Below are 18,107 nucleotides of genomic sequence, written 5' to 3' on the forward strand. Positions count from 1 at the left end.
TTAGCTTTTACATATCCCAGCTCTAAAATTATTGGTATGGAAAAACCTAACGATGTTATTTTATTTATCAGCATTTGTTTCCAGGTGGATTGATGACTATCCTTTAATATATAAGATACCAACATCTCGGGATTAAACAATAATTTTAACCAACATATAATTCTATGGGCCCAAACATTGGATTCAATTGTTTGTAATCCTGCTTCCAATCTTAAAATAAAATTAGGTATGCAGGAAGGAACAGCCAAGATAGATCTAAGGAAACTGTTTTGTATCGCCTCCAGAGTTGTAAAATTCTGACATGTAGTGACTTGCATGCCATAGATCAATTGTGGTATTATTTTTGTCTTAAAGACTGTAATAATTGATGGTATTATTTGTCCTCCTTTATTATAAAAAAAGGATAGCAGAGCTTTAAGAGTTCTTCTTGCATTCATAACTATCATCTTCCTATGCATTTGCCATGAATTTGAAGCCTGAAAAGTTATTCCCAGGTATTTAAAGGTAGTAACTTGATCTATTAAATGCCCATAAATGGTTTTAAATATAATTTATATTTTGGTTTGCTTCTTAATTTCAAGGAGGAACAGCATCAAAAAGAACTTTCCCTGCTTCGCAAGCGCCTGGAGGAACTAGAAACCACACAGAGAAAACAGTTGCGAGAGCTTGGGGCCTCTACTGAACAAGCTCGGTCAGCAGTAAGCACCGACTCTAACTCTGATAGAAACAAACTTCTTGAAGACTATGGTCTACCAGCTGGGGATGCCAAATAAAAACTGGTCTCTAAAACATTACATTTTTCCTTTGCCAAAAACACAATAGACGTGCCTTGAAGTAGAGAATATTCTGTATATTTTGTATATTTTTAATTAAATGTTTTTAAAAGCAACAACAGCACTGTAATTCAAGTAAAACTAAAATTTTAGATTATAAGAGATCCATCATGTTGTATAAAAATTTTTCTAACAAAACTTCTCTGACGCCTCTTATGTGGAGGCTATGGAAAAATCCTTGGGAAAATTCCCCTTTCCCATTTGATTATAAAGTTTTCCATCTTTCATCAGTACTGTGAGCTTGAGGCTGGCATCATGCAATTAAAAATACTGAAACAATCCAAAACTAAATGACATGATCATTTGAACTCTGTCAACATAGATTATGAAGGCAGGTAAAATGTTGGCATTACAATATCTCTGTCTTTAGAAAGTACTTTATTATCTGCACTTTAATACGATTATATGGGATATCAAAAGAAGTAATTGAGCTTTTGAAATAATTGTGAAGTATGAATATATGCTTTTACCTTTATAGAGAGAGACGTGTGTGGTGCAATGCAAATGTTAACAGTGATCATATCTATTTATTATAATATATTTTTGTAAAATCTCCTTCCTTGTGTGTTATTTAATTGCAGCAACAGTGTGAGAGAGCACTGAATTTTCTTTATGTAGGGAACTTTTATTCCCAAGTATATTTGATTACCATGCTAATAATTAAATTTTTTTTTAAATGCACCAAGTTCTTTTTCTTTGTGCAGTAGTGAAAATATGTAGAGATGGGATCACAGTTTTTTAGTGATGGTGTATGTGTTGGAAGTTGCTAAGAGTTTCTTTCATACCATTTCCCTAATGTCATCCATTTTTTGTTTCTCTGTCTCAAATGGGAAACAATCTAAGCAGCAGAAAAGGAAGCTGCTTCTTATCTATGAAAATTTTTCTGGTAGTTCATTTCTCTGTCCCAGCTATGAAATGGCTTCCTCCACCTTTTTAGAAGCAGAGAGTCAACACCAATTGCAGACAGCCAATTGTGGACTGGCCTCTTTCTGCTTTAGCAGAAACAACTCTTGTTCAGTAGAAATGCAAAGAGAAAGAGAAACCCAAACAATGTAGTGTAGTTTGGGCTGGAGTGATTTTATGTTATTAGTAACTAAGTCTAGGAAGAAAGTGAAAGATATGCTCTTACTCCAGGTTCCAGATGGATTTTTCTTCAAAGAACTTGACTTCTGATGGATAGAGAGATCACCTCAGTGCCTGAGTTGCTATTTGGTGAATAAGTAAAAGGAAAATTCACAGGTGACCTCTGCTACCTTCAGATGTAACCTGTGTCTTGAACACTCAAGTGCCATATATGTTGACAGCACAGTGTAAGGGTAAATAATAAGACAGCTGTGCAGGAGGTATTAGGACACTGTATTCAGGGGTCTATTCACTAATAGGCAAAAAAACCCTTGTGGTTTAAAAATGTACCTGTAGCTAACAGATATTTCTATAAAACTTTAAGAAGCAAGGAAATTGGGCAGCTATAGTGAATGCACCAGGGGAGCAGGAGACCTGACCTCCTCTCTGAGATGTTAGACTGCCCTACAAATTTGTCAAAATGCAAACACAATTTGGGTTGGTCTTTCACAGTCCAAACCACTTCCTGTGTAGCTTAGAAGAATTTGCAGGATACATGCAGTTAAACCACATGGGCAAATCCAAATCTTTATTGCTTATTTCAATCTTTGGCTGTTTTCCAATCTTTTGAGGTTTCTAACAGCAATGAAGGGGAGGAGATTGGGTGGGTGGGTGGGCATGGGGCAGAGGCAAAGCCCCTTTCCTTTCCCAAGGAAAACACTGAACAGTATCACTGTTTTTCAGGGTTTCCCCCACCTTTTTATTCTACAGCAGGCACATGTAGTCTCCCACCCAAATTTAAACCAAAGGCCACATCCACACCAGAACTTTATTTCACTTTAGACAGTCATGGATTTCCCCAAAGAATCCTGGGAAGTGTAGTTTGTGAAGGGTACTGAGAGTTGCTAGGAGAGTCCCTATTCCCCTCACAGAGCTACAATTCCCAGAAGAGCAGCTGACTGTTAAGCCACTCTGGCCACTGGTGCCAAAGGGCAGCCAGGTCGGGCCCTGGCCGAGGGACTCTTAAGGGCCCTTTCCTTAGGGTGAGGGGATACCGCTCCCCTTCAGTGATCCTCAGCAGGGTCAATTCCTGACCCTGCCTCAGATTGCCATCTGCGCTCCCAGCCCCCCCTACAGACCGTGCAGGTCCATGGCACCTGCCCGCTCCACCTAGGTCTTCTCCCTTTCCGTGAATGCCCTGCGGTGGCAGCAGAGGTTTCTCTAAGGAACTGATGCCCCTACCATCATCTTGATGGATGGCAGGCATGTGCACACGCACAGCATAGTGCACATGCGTGCCAGCAACAAAGATGGTGGCAGAGGTATCATCCCCTTACAGAAGCCCCTGCTGACATCTTGGTTGATAGCAGCGATCTGAGTGCCCAACGCACAGGTCATTCACAGAGAGAAGAGGTAGGTGGAGCAGTTCTGCACAGTCTGTAAGAGGGGCTGGGAGCAGGGGTCCCGGAGCAGGCTGGTACCCAAGGACCTAGGCACACCTGGCGCTGGCCCTGACTGGAGCTTTTTCAGGGGACTAGAAGTCCCCTAACAACTATCAACACCCCTCACAAACTACACTTCCCAGGATTCTTTGGGGAAAGCCATGACTGTTGAAAGTGAAATAAAGGTCTGGCATTAGAGTTGCTAGGTTCAGGGCCTGACTCTGATCCTATATTTTTAGGAGAAGAGAAAGTCAGCCAAGTGCAGGTGTTCTTGCAACACTGTAATGGAAAAACCACAAGGTGGAATTCTCCCTTCCCCCTGCACAACTTTTAAAGATACAGAAGACCTCTTGTTTGCCAGGCCTGACCTCAGGCCCTTAACCTGGCAACCCTATCTGGCATGTGAGTCTGTCTTTAGAACATTGACAGTTGGTTCTTACTGAGCATGCCCGACATTATCGAGTTCAATGCTAAATTTCTTAAATTAATTACAAATCAGCCAGGCATTTTTTAAACTTTTAAACTACAGAATATGAAGGTCAGAATATGGGGCAAGGTCAGTAATAGGAATACAGGTACTCTGTGAACATGGCTGATTTTTAATTAATTTCAACAAATTGAACACAGAGAAAAAATTCCCAACAGGGATTGTGGATTTTTCTCTCTCTTGCTTTACACTTTGCCTGTTTTGTCATGAATTCATCACCATGAAAACTTAGAGGGTTGTTATGCAAGCGTTTCTGAGTTCAGAACTATAAATTTTGTAAGATTTTGTTTTGAAATGAGCTTATGGGAAGCAGCAGAATGGCATGGGGGTATTTTCAATTTAACATTGCAGAATGCGAAAAATCCATGCTGGCTATAATATACAGCCACTCTTGTGGCTGTAAAATAAAGCATTCTAGGTAAGCATTATGTACAAGGACAAAATTTTAGAACACCTACGTCAGTATACTTGTTTGGCTGTGAATGGTATTCCTGGGTCATACTTCACTGCCAAAAGTTCTGCTCAATGCATGCTGAGGACCACTTTCTGATTTGTGCTTTCGTTGTTCACGTTGCGCCAAGTAGCCACCCAGCCTCAAATTTCTATTATGGCATCTTGTTCTTAGCCTTGGTTGTTTTGAAAAGTTAAAGCATATATAATTAAAATGGCAAGCTAAACAAAGACAAATTAGCAAAGTAAATATCAAATACTTTGTATTCGACATAAAACATCTCATGCAAATATGCACTGTATTTTCCATCTACACTTACATTCTTATACAAACATTTACATTTCCAAAAATAAGAATTATTACTACATATCACAGTCAGATGAAATGCCTGTGAACATCTGACAGGAAGTTTGATTGCTTTACGCAGTAACAGTGCTAGAATATGGTTTCAGCTGCAGATTGTCACAAACATTTCATTTCACTATTTAATTCCCCTGCCTGGTTTGATAACTAGTAGCTTACATCACCGAAAGGTTCTGTAATCAATACTGTATGACAGCTACATTAGTTTCAAAAGCTAGGTAGGTTACTTTGGGAGGTGCCCTTTGCAAGGCAGTTCTCTAATTATGAAAGACTGAATATGTACTGCCTTTACTCTTTTTATATAAAAGGATCACAATCTAACATGCTTAAAAACATTCATTTAACTATTTAATTGGAACAACCAGACCCATCTTTAGGACCCCAGTCAACAGGCAGACCTTCCCACCTGGCCCTACCACTGAATGCATGGAAGATGAACCTGGGAGCAGATACCTACCCGTCCTTAGCAACGCCTTCCCAGCTCCCAACTGCAGAGCACCGTGGCAATCTGGATCCCTCCTTTTTCTAGTAGACTTCACCAGGGAATTATCCCTGCCTCTTCTAAACATTTTTGCCTTGGGATCTCTCCCTCCTGAGGACACTACATTCACAGCTTCCTGCCACAGACCTGTACACTTCAGCTGAGGTGGCTCCTGGATCTCTAAATGCCCATTTAGTGTCTCAAGGTCAGCAATCTGTTAACTGCAGCCCCCTTCCCCCACCCTAGCCTTGAAAGTTTCTGGTGGCTGTAACCTTTGCTCAAGCTCGCCTCTCTTTCCACAGCCAATCTACCTGTGTTTTCTCCGTAAGGATGGTTGCTCTCTGTCCAGATTCTACTTTCATCCTAAAGGTCAACTCCCTTTTCCATTGCTTTCAAGACCTGTTGTGATCTTTCTGCCCCTAGCCTGTCCACCCAGCAGAAAAGGCACAACACACCTTGGACATCAGATTACATGCATCCAGTCCTATAGGCAATCCTCATCACTCTTCATATTATTCCATCCAAGTACATTAAGCAGCAATGTTACTTATCCCACTCTAGCACCATGGTTGCAGGTGTGAATCTCACCGGCCTATGAGGCTTCACATCTTCCTGTTTTTCACCACTTGACAGCAGATTGTACCAGAGCAGCTGCCACTCTGGCTGTTCTAATACTACTGCTTCCCAAGAAATCTGCCTTTGGCCTCTGTCTCTACCTTCACTTGTCACTACAGACATAGCTTGAATGCCTCTGCAGAGGCTCCTTTAGAAGACAAGTGCTACAGCACGTCCTGCCACCTAACATACCTATCAGAAGTTATCGACAGTGGATATCTCATTTGGACACTTCCCACATTAAACTTAGAAGGGAATGCTTGGAACTTACTATGAATATTGATTCTAAGTTGAGTCCTCGAGAGGTGTCCCAAGGCCACCCTTCTAGGTACTGCAACTGAGTGATCACACTTGGATCACACTTCTCACTTTGCTGGTTTTTCCACTTCCCTTGGCATCCTGGCAGGGTCTCTGCTCTGTTGGTTTTTGTTTTTTCTCTTCTTTTTCCTTACCTCTGTAGTTTTGACACTAAATACAATTGAGGTTCAGCAGAGGGAGATGCTGCAAGCCAAACACACACAATCCCAGCAGGAAGTACTGCTTCGACACCTCCCAGGGACTCAATTCCAAATCAGTGTTCATGGTTAATTTCCAACATTTCATTCTGCATAATGTCCAAAATAAATGTCTATTTTTAAGGTACTATCCTTGTGGTTTCCATAGAAGGAATATATACTGCACATTGTACAAATTGTCATTATAAAGTAAGTAAAGGGGAAAAAACACACCAAATATCTTAAAAACACGTTAGCAGTTTCCTCCAGCATATATGCTTTTTATTTAATAATAGAGGTGTTCTCCTCCAGCATATATGCTTTTTATTTAATAATAGAGGTGTTCACTGACACACTAGGTAAGCATCATACAAACAGTTAAGCTTCCCAATAGGACTAAGCCCTCCTCTGGCAGTGCGGAAGTGTACACCTAACTGGGACCAAACAAAATGGGTTTAAGAAGTTGCCACTTTATTACCAGAGGAGCCAGCCTGGATTTGATAGATGGCTAGCATTTCCCATGTTTGGATAGGTACATTTTACAGTGTTGTGCCTGGTAAGCCAACTATTTTCCCTACAGAAAAATACTATAGCCTAAATCTAACACAGTCAAGCCTACTTATGCCCACTGATTTCAAGGTTGACTCAATGTTTGCGGGCTTCCCCCAGGCACCTGGTTGGCCACTGTGAGAACAGGATGCTGGACTAGATGGGCCACTGGCCTGATCCAGCAGGCTCTTCTTATGTTAGACCTAAGCCTATGGTGTGGACATCTGACTCAGCTTGGCAGCATTGGTACCTGTATGAGATTCTTCCCATTCAGTTGTATTGCATCCACAAGTGTTGCTGCAAGACTCAGGTTTAACATCTGTGGCCGCAATTGAAAGAATGGGTTTTTTATCCTACTGCAGATGTTAATTAGATTTCCAGTGTCAATGTTTGTATTATCAATGCCACTTTGTTAATCATCACTGTAATGATTAAAAATTATATTAATGCAGTTATCACAGTCATTTCCCTCTAAATCCATTTTTATAATATCTGCCACAAGCCAGGTTATACCTGCCAACTTAGGATAATACTTAATGCTTCTGATGAAGTGCACTCTGGTCCATAAATGCTTATGGTATAATTTGTTAGTCTTTAAGGTTCCACAAGACTTGTTATTGCTGCAATAGACTAACATGGCTATCACATCTGGAAAATGTGTTTCATTATGTATTTGCAAACATACATATAATTTAATTTGGTAATTCTCCCACCTGTGCGGTTTTTTAAACTTTGTGAAATCATTGTAAACATCTGCAGGTAAAATATAATCACACAAATAGGAGCACTAATTTCTCCCTCAGAAGAGTCAAATAAAGAGTCTTAATAGTTATGAACCCGGGCAAGTAAAAAGCATCTTATTAATGCTTGCCTGAGCTTGCGTTGGAACTTACTTACATCTATTGAAAATACAGAGGGAAGAGATGCATAGAACATACATAAGAATGCCACCAGTTCATACACAGACACAGTTATAGTGGTATAAATTTCAACAGGATCACATGAGCCAGCCTGCCCATTCCGGATGCAGAGAGCAGGATATGGAGGAGTCTCTCCACAAGTAAGTATTGAAAGTGTCCCATTTCGCTCCATGTCAGTCCCATACTGCTCTCTGGGAATGCTGCAATACGCCCGCCAGTCAAGGCCCTCATGTATCCAGTGGAGCCAGCCAAGGCCATAAGTAGCAGGACCATATATTTGTGCTCATGTGGAACTTAGAGGACTTTGAGGGCACACACTGTGGTGTCTCAGTTCAATGAGGGTATGGAAATTATTTTGGCAAAATAGCCTAGGGAGCACTGCTCTGTAAACAAACTGGAAGCAGGTTTGTGGCTCAGAGCCCTTTTTAAACAAAACAAAACCACACAGTAAAACTGGTTAAATTACTACCAAAATTAACATAAGCAGCTCCCTGTAGTATCAGACCAAAGGCCTGTCAAGTGCAGCATCCTGTTTTCAACAGTGGCTTCAATCTAGAAAGGGAGATATGCATATGTCAGAAGTCTTCCATTCTGCACTGAGCTGCTGAGATGAGTCTTGATGCAGCCGGGGATGCAGGTTCCCATCTGGACTTACTAGTTGCTGTATGCTACTTGCTACATGTGAGGAGAACTGGATCAGGGACAGTATTGAAAACTGTGACAGTAGCAGTTTTTAAAATACTAGCATAGTTAGGGAACAGTTGACTCTTCTGAAATCCACTTGCATTTTTTCTTTTCTTCAACTAAGGCTCTTATACACAGGAGTTGTTTCCTTGCTTCTTCCAGCCCTCGTTCTTTCTCTAATTTATTCAGTATCTATGGAAACAAAAGAAATGTGTGCTGGTTTATTTTAACACATTCTTTCAATGTCACAGAGTAAGCTCTGCTTGAGCAAACCATTCCTCCTAACGCCAGGCTATTTCTGCACCTTGTTTTACAAGTCATTATCAATCACAGGATAAACAACACTTCCGCTGAGAAGAGCAACCTCAATTAAAAACCACAAATGTTTTAGTAAATGCAAGCCCAAATTTATGTAACAGTTTCATAACATGCTGCTGCTACTAAATATATCATAGAGCTCTTAGGTTGGGTGGTCATGGAGAAAAGACAGGCCCGATACGTGGGACCTACCCCCACATTGGTATAACAAGGGAGAAACAGAAATTTGTGAAATGACACATCAATTACTTTCTAGCCAATCAACATTTTCAGCATACAGAAGTTGTAAAAATGGGGCTTGATTTGAGGGGGTGATTTCAGATGAAGATGATCGGTTAGTCACAGAAGATTAGATTGGAAACTATGGGGGGAAAGGGGCCCAAATTTTGACCTGTGTGCTTTCTATTTCTCCGTCCACTTCTTTTGGGGCAACTCATAGTTTATTGTTACTTCCAAACATGAACATTATCCATTGTGTTTTCCCTCCAAGTCAGAATTGCAAACCACAGTTTGATCACGGTTTGCAATCCTCTTTTGGAAGGCAAGTGCAATATATAGTTTGCTGATGTAGATGTAATGGAAAACTGTTATCTGACACAAAAGGAAATGAACCAGTGCCTGAGCAGTTGAAATGGTCATGAATAGTTCACTTTCAGGTGTCTCTTGGAGGCTTTTTCTTTAATGTTGACAGGTCTATGCAGTTGTTTAAAATTTTTTTGAGTAGCCAGTCATTTTAATGATAGTTTTATATTGCTTTTGAAAGTTATTATGTTGTTGAACACTGCCCTGATGTTTTGTGATATGGCAGTATATAAATACCTTTATAAATAAATGAACAGGAGCAAGAGAGAGCAAAAAGAGATAAACTTACTTCATCAAAATATCTTGCTATGTAGTGGTAAATTTTAGTCAAGGCTGCAGCCTTATTAAACTCATTTTCATGTTTCTGACAAAAAAAGGAAAGACAGGCAAACTGGTGAAACTGTAATAGTATTAAAATTATTTACTAAAATAAATACTACTACTACTATTAATAAAATATGAAAGAGTTATTAATGACCTGGTTTGCACATAACACTAACATGCTTTCGTGCAAACCAGCAAATTCGGGGTTTCCTGAGTGAAGATCACAGCCACTGTACTACTTCCCTAGGCCGGCTTGCTGCTGTACTACTCAGGTGTTGTATCCGAACCTAGACTTATGGTTTCTCCCAAGACAAACAAGTTGTAACCAATATTTACCGGCTCTTGGTTTATCTAGCTAGGGGGATCTAACCGTGAACCTGGGTTTGAACATAACGGTATGCCGAGCTATGGCTTAACTCTGGATAGTGCAGCAGCAGGACCGGGGGAGGAGCACAGCAGCCACAATCTTTGCTCCTGGAACCAGCAGGTTTGCTCATTTCTGCTAAGGCGTGGTTTGGCTTAGCATTAGGTGTGAACTGTGCCACTAGATATACCAGGTAAAGGAGAAGTGTTACTAGTTAGTGCATGCAAGATGCCACTAGGATGTTTCTCAAATGAGGCCAGTTAAAGCATTACAGTCAGGACACAGGAGGCTACTTTAAAACGCATCCCAAGTGCCATACCATCTGCATAGCTAGAGGGCAAATATATATATATGAAATTATACCTTAGATTCCTGAGTTAAAAATTCTTCAAGCTCTGAAGTAGACACTGAAGGTAGATCCCTAACTGCTTTATAGAAAGCTTTAACCTCCTCTTTATAAAGTGGAATATCTTTAGCATAGAGAAGTTTATTTGTTGGTGCCTCCTATAAAAAGAAGGGAGAAAAGTAAACTAATGTTACCAATGGTCACAGCAATTTTTTTAAAGCATTCCTATGAAATTTCAGTTAACACCTGATGGAGCAATTTCTGAACACTATATTTGTTTTTGGAATGTATACCTTATCCCTCAATATCAATATTGCGGCTGGGTTATAACGTCAAATAATTAAAACAAATTACTACAATAAGATAAAGCACAGAATTAAATAGCCTCTCCCAATATGAACCTACCTGGACACTCAGATCGTCCTCTGAGGCCCTTCTCCAGGTCCTCCCTCTGAGGGTGGAGACAAGGGAGAGGGCGTTTTCAGATGGCCTCTCCATTTGTGGAATATGCTCTCCAAGCCTGGCGCCTTCATTGTCATATTTTTGGTGCCAGGTAAAGACGTACCTTTTCTCCCAGGCATTTGATAGAATTAGATGATGTTTTGTTTTAATATGCTGCCAAACCTTCCTGTGGCTCCATGGGGCTGCTATTGCCACTGTTTTGTTCTTGTTTATTATTATGTTTTATATTCATTCATTCATTCATTTATAGTGTGTTTTATTTGTTTTTGTTTTAACATTGGGGACCTTTGGGTATCAAACGACTAATGAATCTTGTCATTGTTACTGTTTTGTTGTTATTAATAACAATAACAATAACATACAGATTTAACTGTCTGCTCACCAGTTAAGATGTCAAGGACCTTTTTAGTAGTTAATATTGAAGTTAATAGTTTTTATTATTATTCTAATAAAAACTGGCTACTGCAATGGATCGTGAGATTTGTTTTAATTGTATTTTGAGTACCTTTTTTATTATACTGTAGTATGATTTGACAATGGCTCCTTGGCTAAGCAATAAAGATTTGAGATTTTAAAGGCCTGGGAGAATAAGATGTCTCTGTCTGGCACTGAAAAGGCTTCAGAGTCTGTGGAGAGAGCATTTCATAGGTGGGGGAACCACACTGAGGAGGCCCATTCCCATCATCACCAGCTTCATTTCAGACAGTTGGGCCCCTTGAAGCTGCACCTACAGTGTATGCCTAAGTTTGTGTTCTACTGAAGACTACTCCTGAAGTGTTTTTCTTTGTTGTCACCTCCTTTTTATATTGCAGCTGTCAAATGGGAGGATACCTAAAAGGCTTTCCAAGTTAAAACTCAATTATACTTGTACTGTAGAACATAGTTTTACTGTTTCATCCCAACCACACACAGGCTGTGACCCCATGGCTATGACAGGCCTTCTTAGGGCCGGCACCAGAGGGCGGCCAGGTTGGGACCTGGCCGAGGGCCCCTGGGACCCCTCTTTAGGGTGGGTGGGTAGCGCTCCCTTCTGTGGCCCATGGAAGCGTTGGCTTCCAGCCCTGCCACAGATTCAGAGAGGGAGCTCCCAGGCACCCTCCCCATTACCACACAGGCCCGTGCCACCCGCTTACAGGCTCTACCTATGTACATGCATGCCTGCCATCAATCAAGATGGCCGTAGGAGCATCAGCCCCTTAGAGAAGCCTCGGCCTCCATCTTTGTTGACGGCAGGTATGGCACACAGCACGGCCAGCATTCACTTAAAGGGAATGGTAGGTGGGGTGTGTGGGCAGGTGCCAGGGACCAGGGCAGGCTGGTGCCCAAGGGCCCCAGCATGCCTGGCGCTGGCTCTGGGTCTTCTGTTCTTCACTGTCTGCCTGGAACTACAAGAACAGAAGGCTTATCAACCATTATTAAGACACAATACACAGCTGGTGCTGGTCTCTGTTGAGCCTTGTGGGTCACAAGTGATGCAGGCAGGCTGTACTGCAACCAAAAGAATAAGGAAAAGAGTGAGTGCTACTAGGTTTTCAGAGCATCACTAAGATGTTTGGCATTCAGACCCAATGTCTTACATAAAAGTCAACAAAGGAAGCACTGTGTGATATTTCTGAAGTTTTGACCACAGCTACTTACCCAGCTATAGAGGCAATTGTTCATTTTCAGTTTAAACTTTAAAAGTAGTTAAGCTTTAAAATGTAACTTAATATTTGTTTCTTCCCCAATGCAAGCAAATGCAGTGGAAACGTCAAAGTTAAATGTAGCTCTTCTGAAATTTCCCTTTATCTTTTTCATTCTGGTATTCTTGTGCACTAACCTATAAGCGTATGGCAAAGCACCAGTAGATTTCAGACAACACTTTAAGAATCACTAATCTAATTTTATGCTGCTTACTTTTATTTTCAAAGGAACTTTTACAAAGGAAATAGTTTTCTGTCTGTTAGTCAGATGGTTGGTGACATTATCTTTGTGGGGCACAGGCAAGGGAACTAAATATGAACCGTACCTGACCTCCCACGGCCTCATGTATTAAGTAGACCTGATCCAGCAAGGTTTGTAACATGCATAGCCCCAGATGCCAGATATGGACTTATTAACTCTATGCAACTTCCTTTCATGTGCATAGATCTAATCCCACAAGGGACTCTGAACATGGAAGCCTGCACACGGAAGTTCTTGCTGAATCTGGGCATGCATTTGCAGTGGAGTGAGATTTTCAAATTACACAAGAATGATGTGTGGTATTGCCTTTAATAGGGATAGTACTATAGAACAATTAGTTTGGAAGATATAGTCAAAGAAAAAGATGTTGTAAAACATGAAATTGTGATACTACCTTTCCTAGTTGTTGCTCTGACAGAGAAAAGGCGTCCATAAACGCTTGTGCAATGACTGACAAACAGCCATCAAGATGTGGTGTCTTTTTAATATCAAAGACAAATTGAGGGTTCTTCAGTATATTCACCCAGAACCGTAGAGGAAGACTAGTAATAGAAAAAGCAAGTTTCAAAATAATAATGCAATAGGAAAAAGTTCAACAAGTCCACAAAAAGTAATTTAACATCAGTCCTTCATGAAAGTTACAGCCTGATGAGCAAAAACAATCCACATCTAAATTAGTTATCTCCTTTGTTTACAGTTTAGTTTCAATGTGCCCTTCAGTGCTGAACATATTGCCAGTTCCTGGATTATTGTGTTTGAGTGTTACGTTAAGGACATTTGTAAATACCTGTTGGTTTTCCATATATGGACTACATCAGGGTCTGTAATTTTCTTATTTTCAGCCTGAGCATCCAAAAAGTCAAAAAAATATTTGATAGCAACTGGGGCTTTATTGTTGGGTAAAGTCCAAATGCTCCTAAACAGCTTTTCAACAACACAGTGAATTGCAACCTGTGAAGGGAAAAAAGAGACAGGGGTTTTATTACATGTACAAAGACAAGATTTCCCAAGATGAAAATTAACAAAACCACCACCTCAATCTATCAAGGGCAATCTGTGCAACAAGATTAGAGCTGAATACCCTTCAATCAGGCCTTACAGAAACACAAAATCTGGCATTCAGGGCTTCATGTTGTGGCATATATAATTCACTAATAGGCACAAAAACTTGCGGTTTAAGAACATACCTATAGCCCACAGATATTTCTATCCAACTTTAAAAAGCAGGGAAATTGGGCAGCTATAGTGAATGCACCATGGGAGCAGGAGACCCAACCTCCTCTCTGAGATATTGTACTGCCTTACAAATTGGTCAAAATGCAAACACAATTTGGGTTGGTCTTTTACAGTCCAATCCACTTGCTGTGTAGCTTGGAAGAATTTGGTAACGTGCCTCTAAACATATGGTGAGTGGTGGCAATACCTGCCATCTCCAAAGATGGAGAATTGCATTTTTGTATGTTTGTTGGGTGTTCTTCTTAATTTGCTTCATTCCTGTGTTACTATTGTTTCTACACAGAATCTAATCTAGAAAATTTTGTTTCCCTCATTATTCATCCTAGAAATGTGTCAAATTTATTTTTATTAATTTCAAACCCTTTTTATTGGTCAATGTCATATGATGGTGAAGACAGCCTTTTGTGTTTCAAACGGGAGGTTATGCTCTATTTCTATTTTGGGTGCATTAACGATTGAATCTGAAACTGCAGTTTAATGTAAAATCAGACTGATTACAATATGTTGCTACTTAAGCAATGACTCTAGCTGTTGGAAAAAACAAAGTTTGCTTGCCCAAGATGCCTATTTTCAGCCTGCTATGCTTAAACCACGCTAGTTAAGGAAAGGTTGGGACGGTCAATTAAAAACATAGAGCACACCTAGAATTTTACTGGAATATATTTCACCTCCCACTGTTTTATCTTGTGCAAACTGAGATATTCCTCGTGTCCATTGCAAACAATTCTGCAGAATAGTCAGTGCCATTATTCCACAATTGTTTTTGGAGCTTTTTTTTAGTGTTGCCAAGTGTTGCTGTACTTCACATATTCACAGAAACAGAAGCAAAAGAGAATGATTTCCTATAGGAAACTTCACTAAAATTGCAAAGTAAATCAGACATATTTAAAGTGACCATCTGAACAATATCAACTGTCTTAATAATGTGCTTCCTCCCTGCTAAAACAAGATCAGCACACCACATATCTTGTTTCTATTATTTGGTGCATTCACTATAGCTGCCCAATTTCCCTGCTTTTTAAAGTTGGATAGAAACATCTGTGAGCTATAGGTATGTTCTTAAACCGCAAGGTTTTTTGCCTATTTGTGAATTTCTCTGCTTTTTAATCTGGGAGGTAAGAAATGGGATCCTGTTCAAGTTTGCTGAGAATGGATTGATCATTTGCATGCTTATTGATTTCAGTGGGATTTATTCCCCTGCAATCCTGCTTAGGAAAGGTGAAACTGACCACAGGGAATGGGGAGCGGAGGAGGAGGAGGAGGGAGGGGAAGAAGGGCAGAGGGGAGAAGGGGGATGGGAGCAGGCAGGAGTGGGAGGTTTGATCATTTGTATGGTTATTGAGTTCAGTGGGATTTACTCCCATGCAATCATGCTTAGGATAGGTAAAACTGACCAGGGGGGAAGGAGGAAAGGCTAGAGTGGGCAGGGGAGGAGGAAGAAGGAAGAGTGGAGGAGGAAGGGAAAGGAGGGAAAAGGCAGGTCTGATCATTTGCATACTTATTGAGTTCAATGGGATTTACTCCTGTGCAATCATGCGTAAGATAGGTAAAACTGACCATGGGGAGGAGGAGGTGAGGAGGAGGAAGTGGAAGGAGGGGAATGGAAGGGGATGAGGAGGGAGGGGATAGGAGAAGGGAGGGTGGGTTTGATCAGTTGCATACTTTTTGAGTTCAACAGGATTTATTTCTGTGCAATCATGTTTGAAAATGGAAATGGACTGCCTTCAAGTCGATCCCGACTCATGATGACCCTATGAATAGGGTTTTCATGGTAAACGGTATTCAGAGGGGGTTTACCATTGTCTTCCTCTGAGGCTGAGAGGCAGTGACTGGCCCAAGGTCACCCAGTGAGCTTCATGGCTGTGTGGGGATTTGAACCCTGGTCTCCCAGGACATAGTCCAACACTGACTTGGGGGAGGGGCAGGGAGGGGAGGAGATTGGGTGGGTGGTCACTGGGCAGAGGGGAAGCCCATTTTCTTTCCAAAAGGAAAACATTGGGAACAGTATCATTGCTTTTCAGCGTTTCCCCCACCTTTTTATTCTACAGCAGGCACATGTAGCCTCCCATCCAAATTTAATCCAAAGCTGTCCCAGGCCTTTATTTCTCTTTAGACAGTCATGGCCTCTCTCAAAGAATCCTGGGAAGTGTGGTTAGTGAAGGGTGCTGAGAGTTGCTAGGAGACGCCCTGTTCCCCTCACAGAGCTTCAGTTAGAGTGGCTGACTGTTAAACTAGTCTGGCCACTGGAATTCTGTCAGTGGAATAGGAGTCTCGTCTCAGCACCCTTCACAAACTACACTTCCCAGGATTCTTTGGGGGAAGCCATGACTATCTCAAGTGAAATCAAAGCCTGGTGCGGGTGTGGCCCTGATTAGGCAAGCCCAGCAGCTGTGAGTCTGGCTTGTAGAACACTGGCAGTTGGTTCTTACTGAGCATGCCTGACATTCATTGAGTTCCAGCCAAATTTTCTTAAATTAATTAAAAATCAGCCAGGCATTTTTTTTAACTTTTAAACTGGAGAAGATGAAGGTCAGAGTAAGGGAAAGGTCAGTAATAGGATTACAGGTCCTCTGTGAACATGACTGATTTTTAATGAATTTCAACAGATTATGAGAACTCTGACAGAAAACAGTCCAAAAGGGCTCTGGGTTTTTCTTCTTCTCTTTTTAGACTTTGAACTCTCTATTCTCTCTGACTGTTTTATATATCGCCATGAAAATTTAGAGGGTTGTTAAGCAAGTGTTTCTGAGTTCAGGACTATAGGTTTTGTAACGTTTTGTTTTGAAATGAGCTGATGGGAAGCATCAGAGGTATTTTCAATGTAACATTGCAGAATGTGAAAAATCCACGCTGACTATAGTATACAGCCACTCTCATAGCTGTATAATCTACCCTATTATTTTTAGAATTACCAATGATGAAAAGCTTCCAATAATCTGTGATAGGGATGTAGTCTTACCAAGTGTGAATAAAAGCTGCTCGTGTAACCCTATACATGAATACTCAGAAACAAGCCCCACTGAGTTCAGTGGGACTTACTCACAGGCAACTGGATATAGGAGTGCAACTTGCCTTAATCTATGTACATCTCCAACAATGATCATGTGATTTGCCAAACTGATATGCCTCCATACAAAACTGGTACCATCAAAAATTAATAAAGTCAGTTCCCATGGTTCTGTTACGCTTCAGATTAACCTTAAGGGACAGCTCTGTGTGAATCTCTCTGCATGTATCTCTTTCTTCATGTAACTGAATGGAGAGGTCCGCTTGAGCTACATGTGCACATGGGAACTCCCACGTCAACAAGAAAGAACTGGGGCAGGTGTAAAGGTTATTATATATACTTTTGCCTCTTTTGGGGTACATAAATCACATTAGTCTTCAGCGACAGAAATATATGTTGCATAATTGCTGCCTCTGTTTGTAAAGCTTCTTACTCTTATCTTCTCTGGTTTAGCCTGAAATAAAGTTCAGGAGTTACCTTTGTAGAAAGGAGTTTGGTGAGATACATTTCCTTCACTTTAAATTTTTGTTTTCCTTTATGTTTTGACCCCTGTGTATCTTTGGCCGCTTCAGAATCTGGTAATATCTGTCAGAAAGATTGACACAAACGTTCATGCAGATGCAGTGGGTAAGGGGATAAAACCACAAATGCTTAGTTGTCCATTATTGCTGACTTACCAGATGGCAATAGTTGTGAGAGTATTCCCCATCTGAGCAACATGTTAAAAGGAGAAAAAATAGAGGTTTAATGAAATGCACAGGGTAAAAGGGATTAAATTGTTGTCCAGAAAGCAGACTCATGCCAGGGAAAATGACATCCAGGTGTGCATGTTTAACTATATTCTTGTGCAGGGTACTGAGATAATAAATTCCAGCCAATCTAGATACACAGTTAGAAGACTGGCCAAAGGAATTACCTGCATCCTTGGCTTTACTGCTTCCTTTTGTTAGCTACTGCTACAGACATGTATGGATATATAGATGCTACTTTAAACCTTCTGGGAGCAGGATGCAAGGGAGAATGAAACATTTCTCATAGCACACTTTTACATTTCTTGAAATCAACCCTGCATTAGCCAAACTTATGAGACTGATTTCACAGTATGGAAAAATACAAATTTCTCTTGTGCCTCATCTACTTTGG

General features: G+C 40.7%; 2 protein-coding genes across 6 annotated transcripts in view; one reads left to right on the forward strand and one right to left on the reverse strand.

Annotated features, from left to right (window-relative positions):
• Window positions 1-1,514, forward strand: part of CEP83 (centrosomal protein 83) — a 45,632-nt gene extending 44,118 nt beyond the window's left edge. For all 5 annotated transcript variants that reach the window (XM_061639556.1, XM_061639561.1, XM_061639559.1 and 2 more), the window contains exon 16: window positions 582-1,514. In XM_061639556.1, coding sequence (XP_061495540.1) covers window positions 582-773 — 192 coding nt within the window. In that variant the 3' untranslated portion in view covers window positions 774-1,514. The remainder of the gene's footprint in view (window positions 1-581) is intronic.
• Window positions 1,515-4,250: 2,736 nt separating this feature from the next.
• PLXNC1 (plexin C1) overlaps window positions 4,251-18,107 on the reverse strand; it is a 125,753-nt gene continuing 111,896 nt past the window's right edge. The window contains exons 25-31 of the mRNA XM_061639567.1: window positions 17,642-17,673; window positions 17,442-17,549; window positions 13,509-13,672; window positions 13,116-13,263; window positions 10,333-10,473; window positions 9,571-9,645; window positions 4,251-8,573 (exon numbers count right to left, since the gene is read on the reverse strand). Coding sequence (XP_061495551.1) covers window positions 8,448-8,573; window positions 9,571-9,645; window positions 10,333-10,473; window positions 13,116-13,263; window positions 13,509-13,672; window positions 17,442-17,549; window positions 17,642-17,673 — 794 coding nt within the window. The 3' untranslated portion in view covers window positions 4,251-8,447. The remainder of the gene's footprint in view (window positions 8,574-9,570; window positions 9,646-10,332; window positions 10,474-13,115; window positions 13,264-13,508; window positions 13,673-17,441; window positions 17,550-17,641; window positions 17,674-18,107) is intronic.

The sequence above is a fragment of the Rhineura floridana genome, chromosome 8 (genome assembly GCF_030035675.1).
Source record: "Rhineura floridana isolate rRhiFlo1 chromosome 8, rRhiFlo1.hap2, whole genome shotgun sequence".
NCBI classification, from domain to species: Eukaryota; Metazoa; Chordata; class Lepidosauria; order Squamata; family Rhineuridae; genus Rhineura; species Rhineura floridana.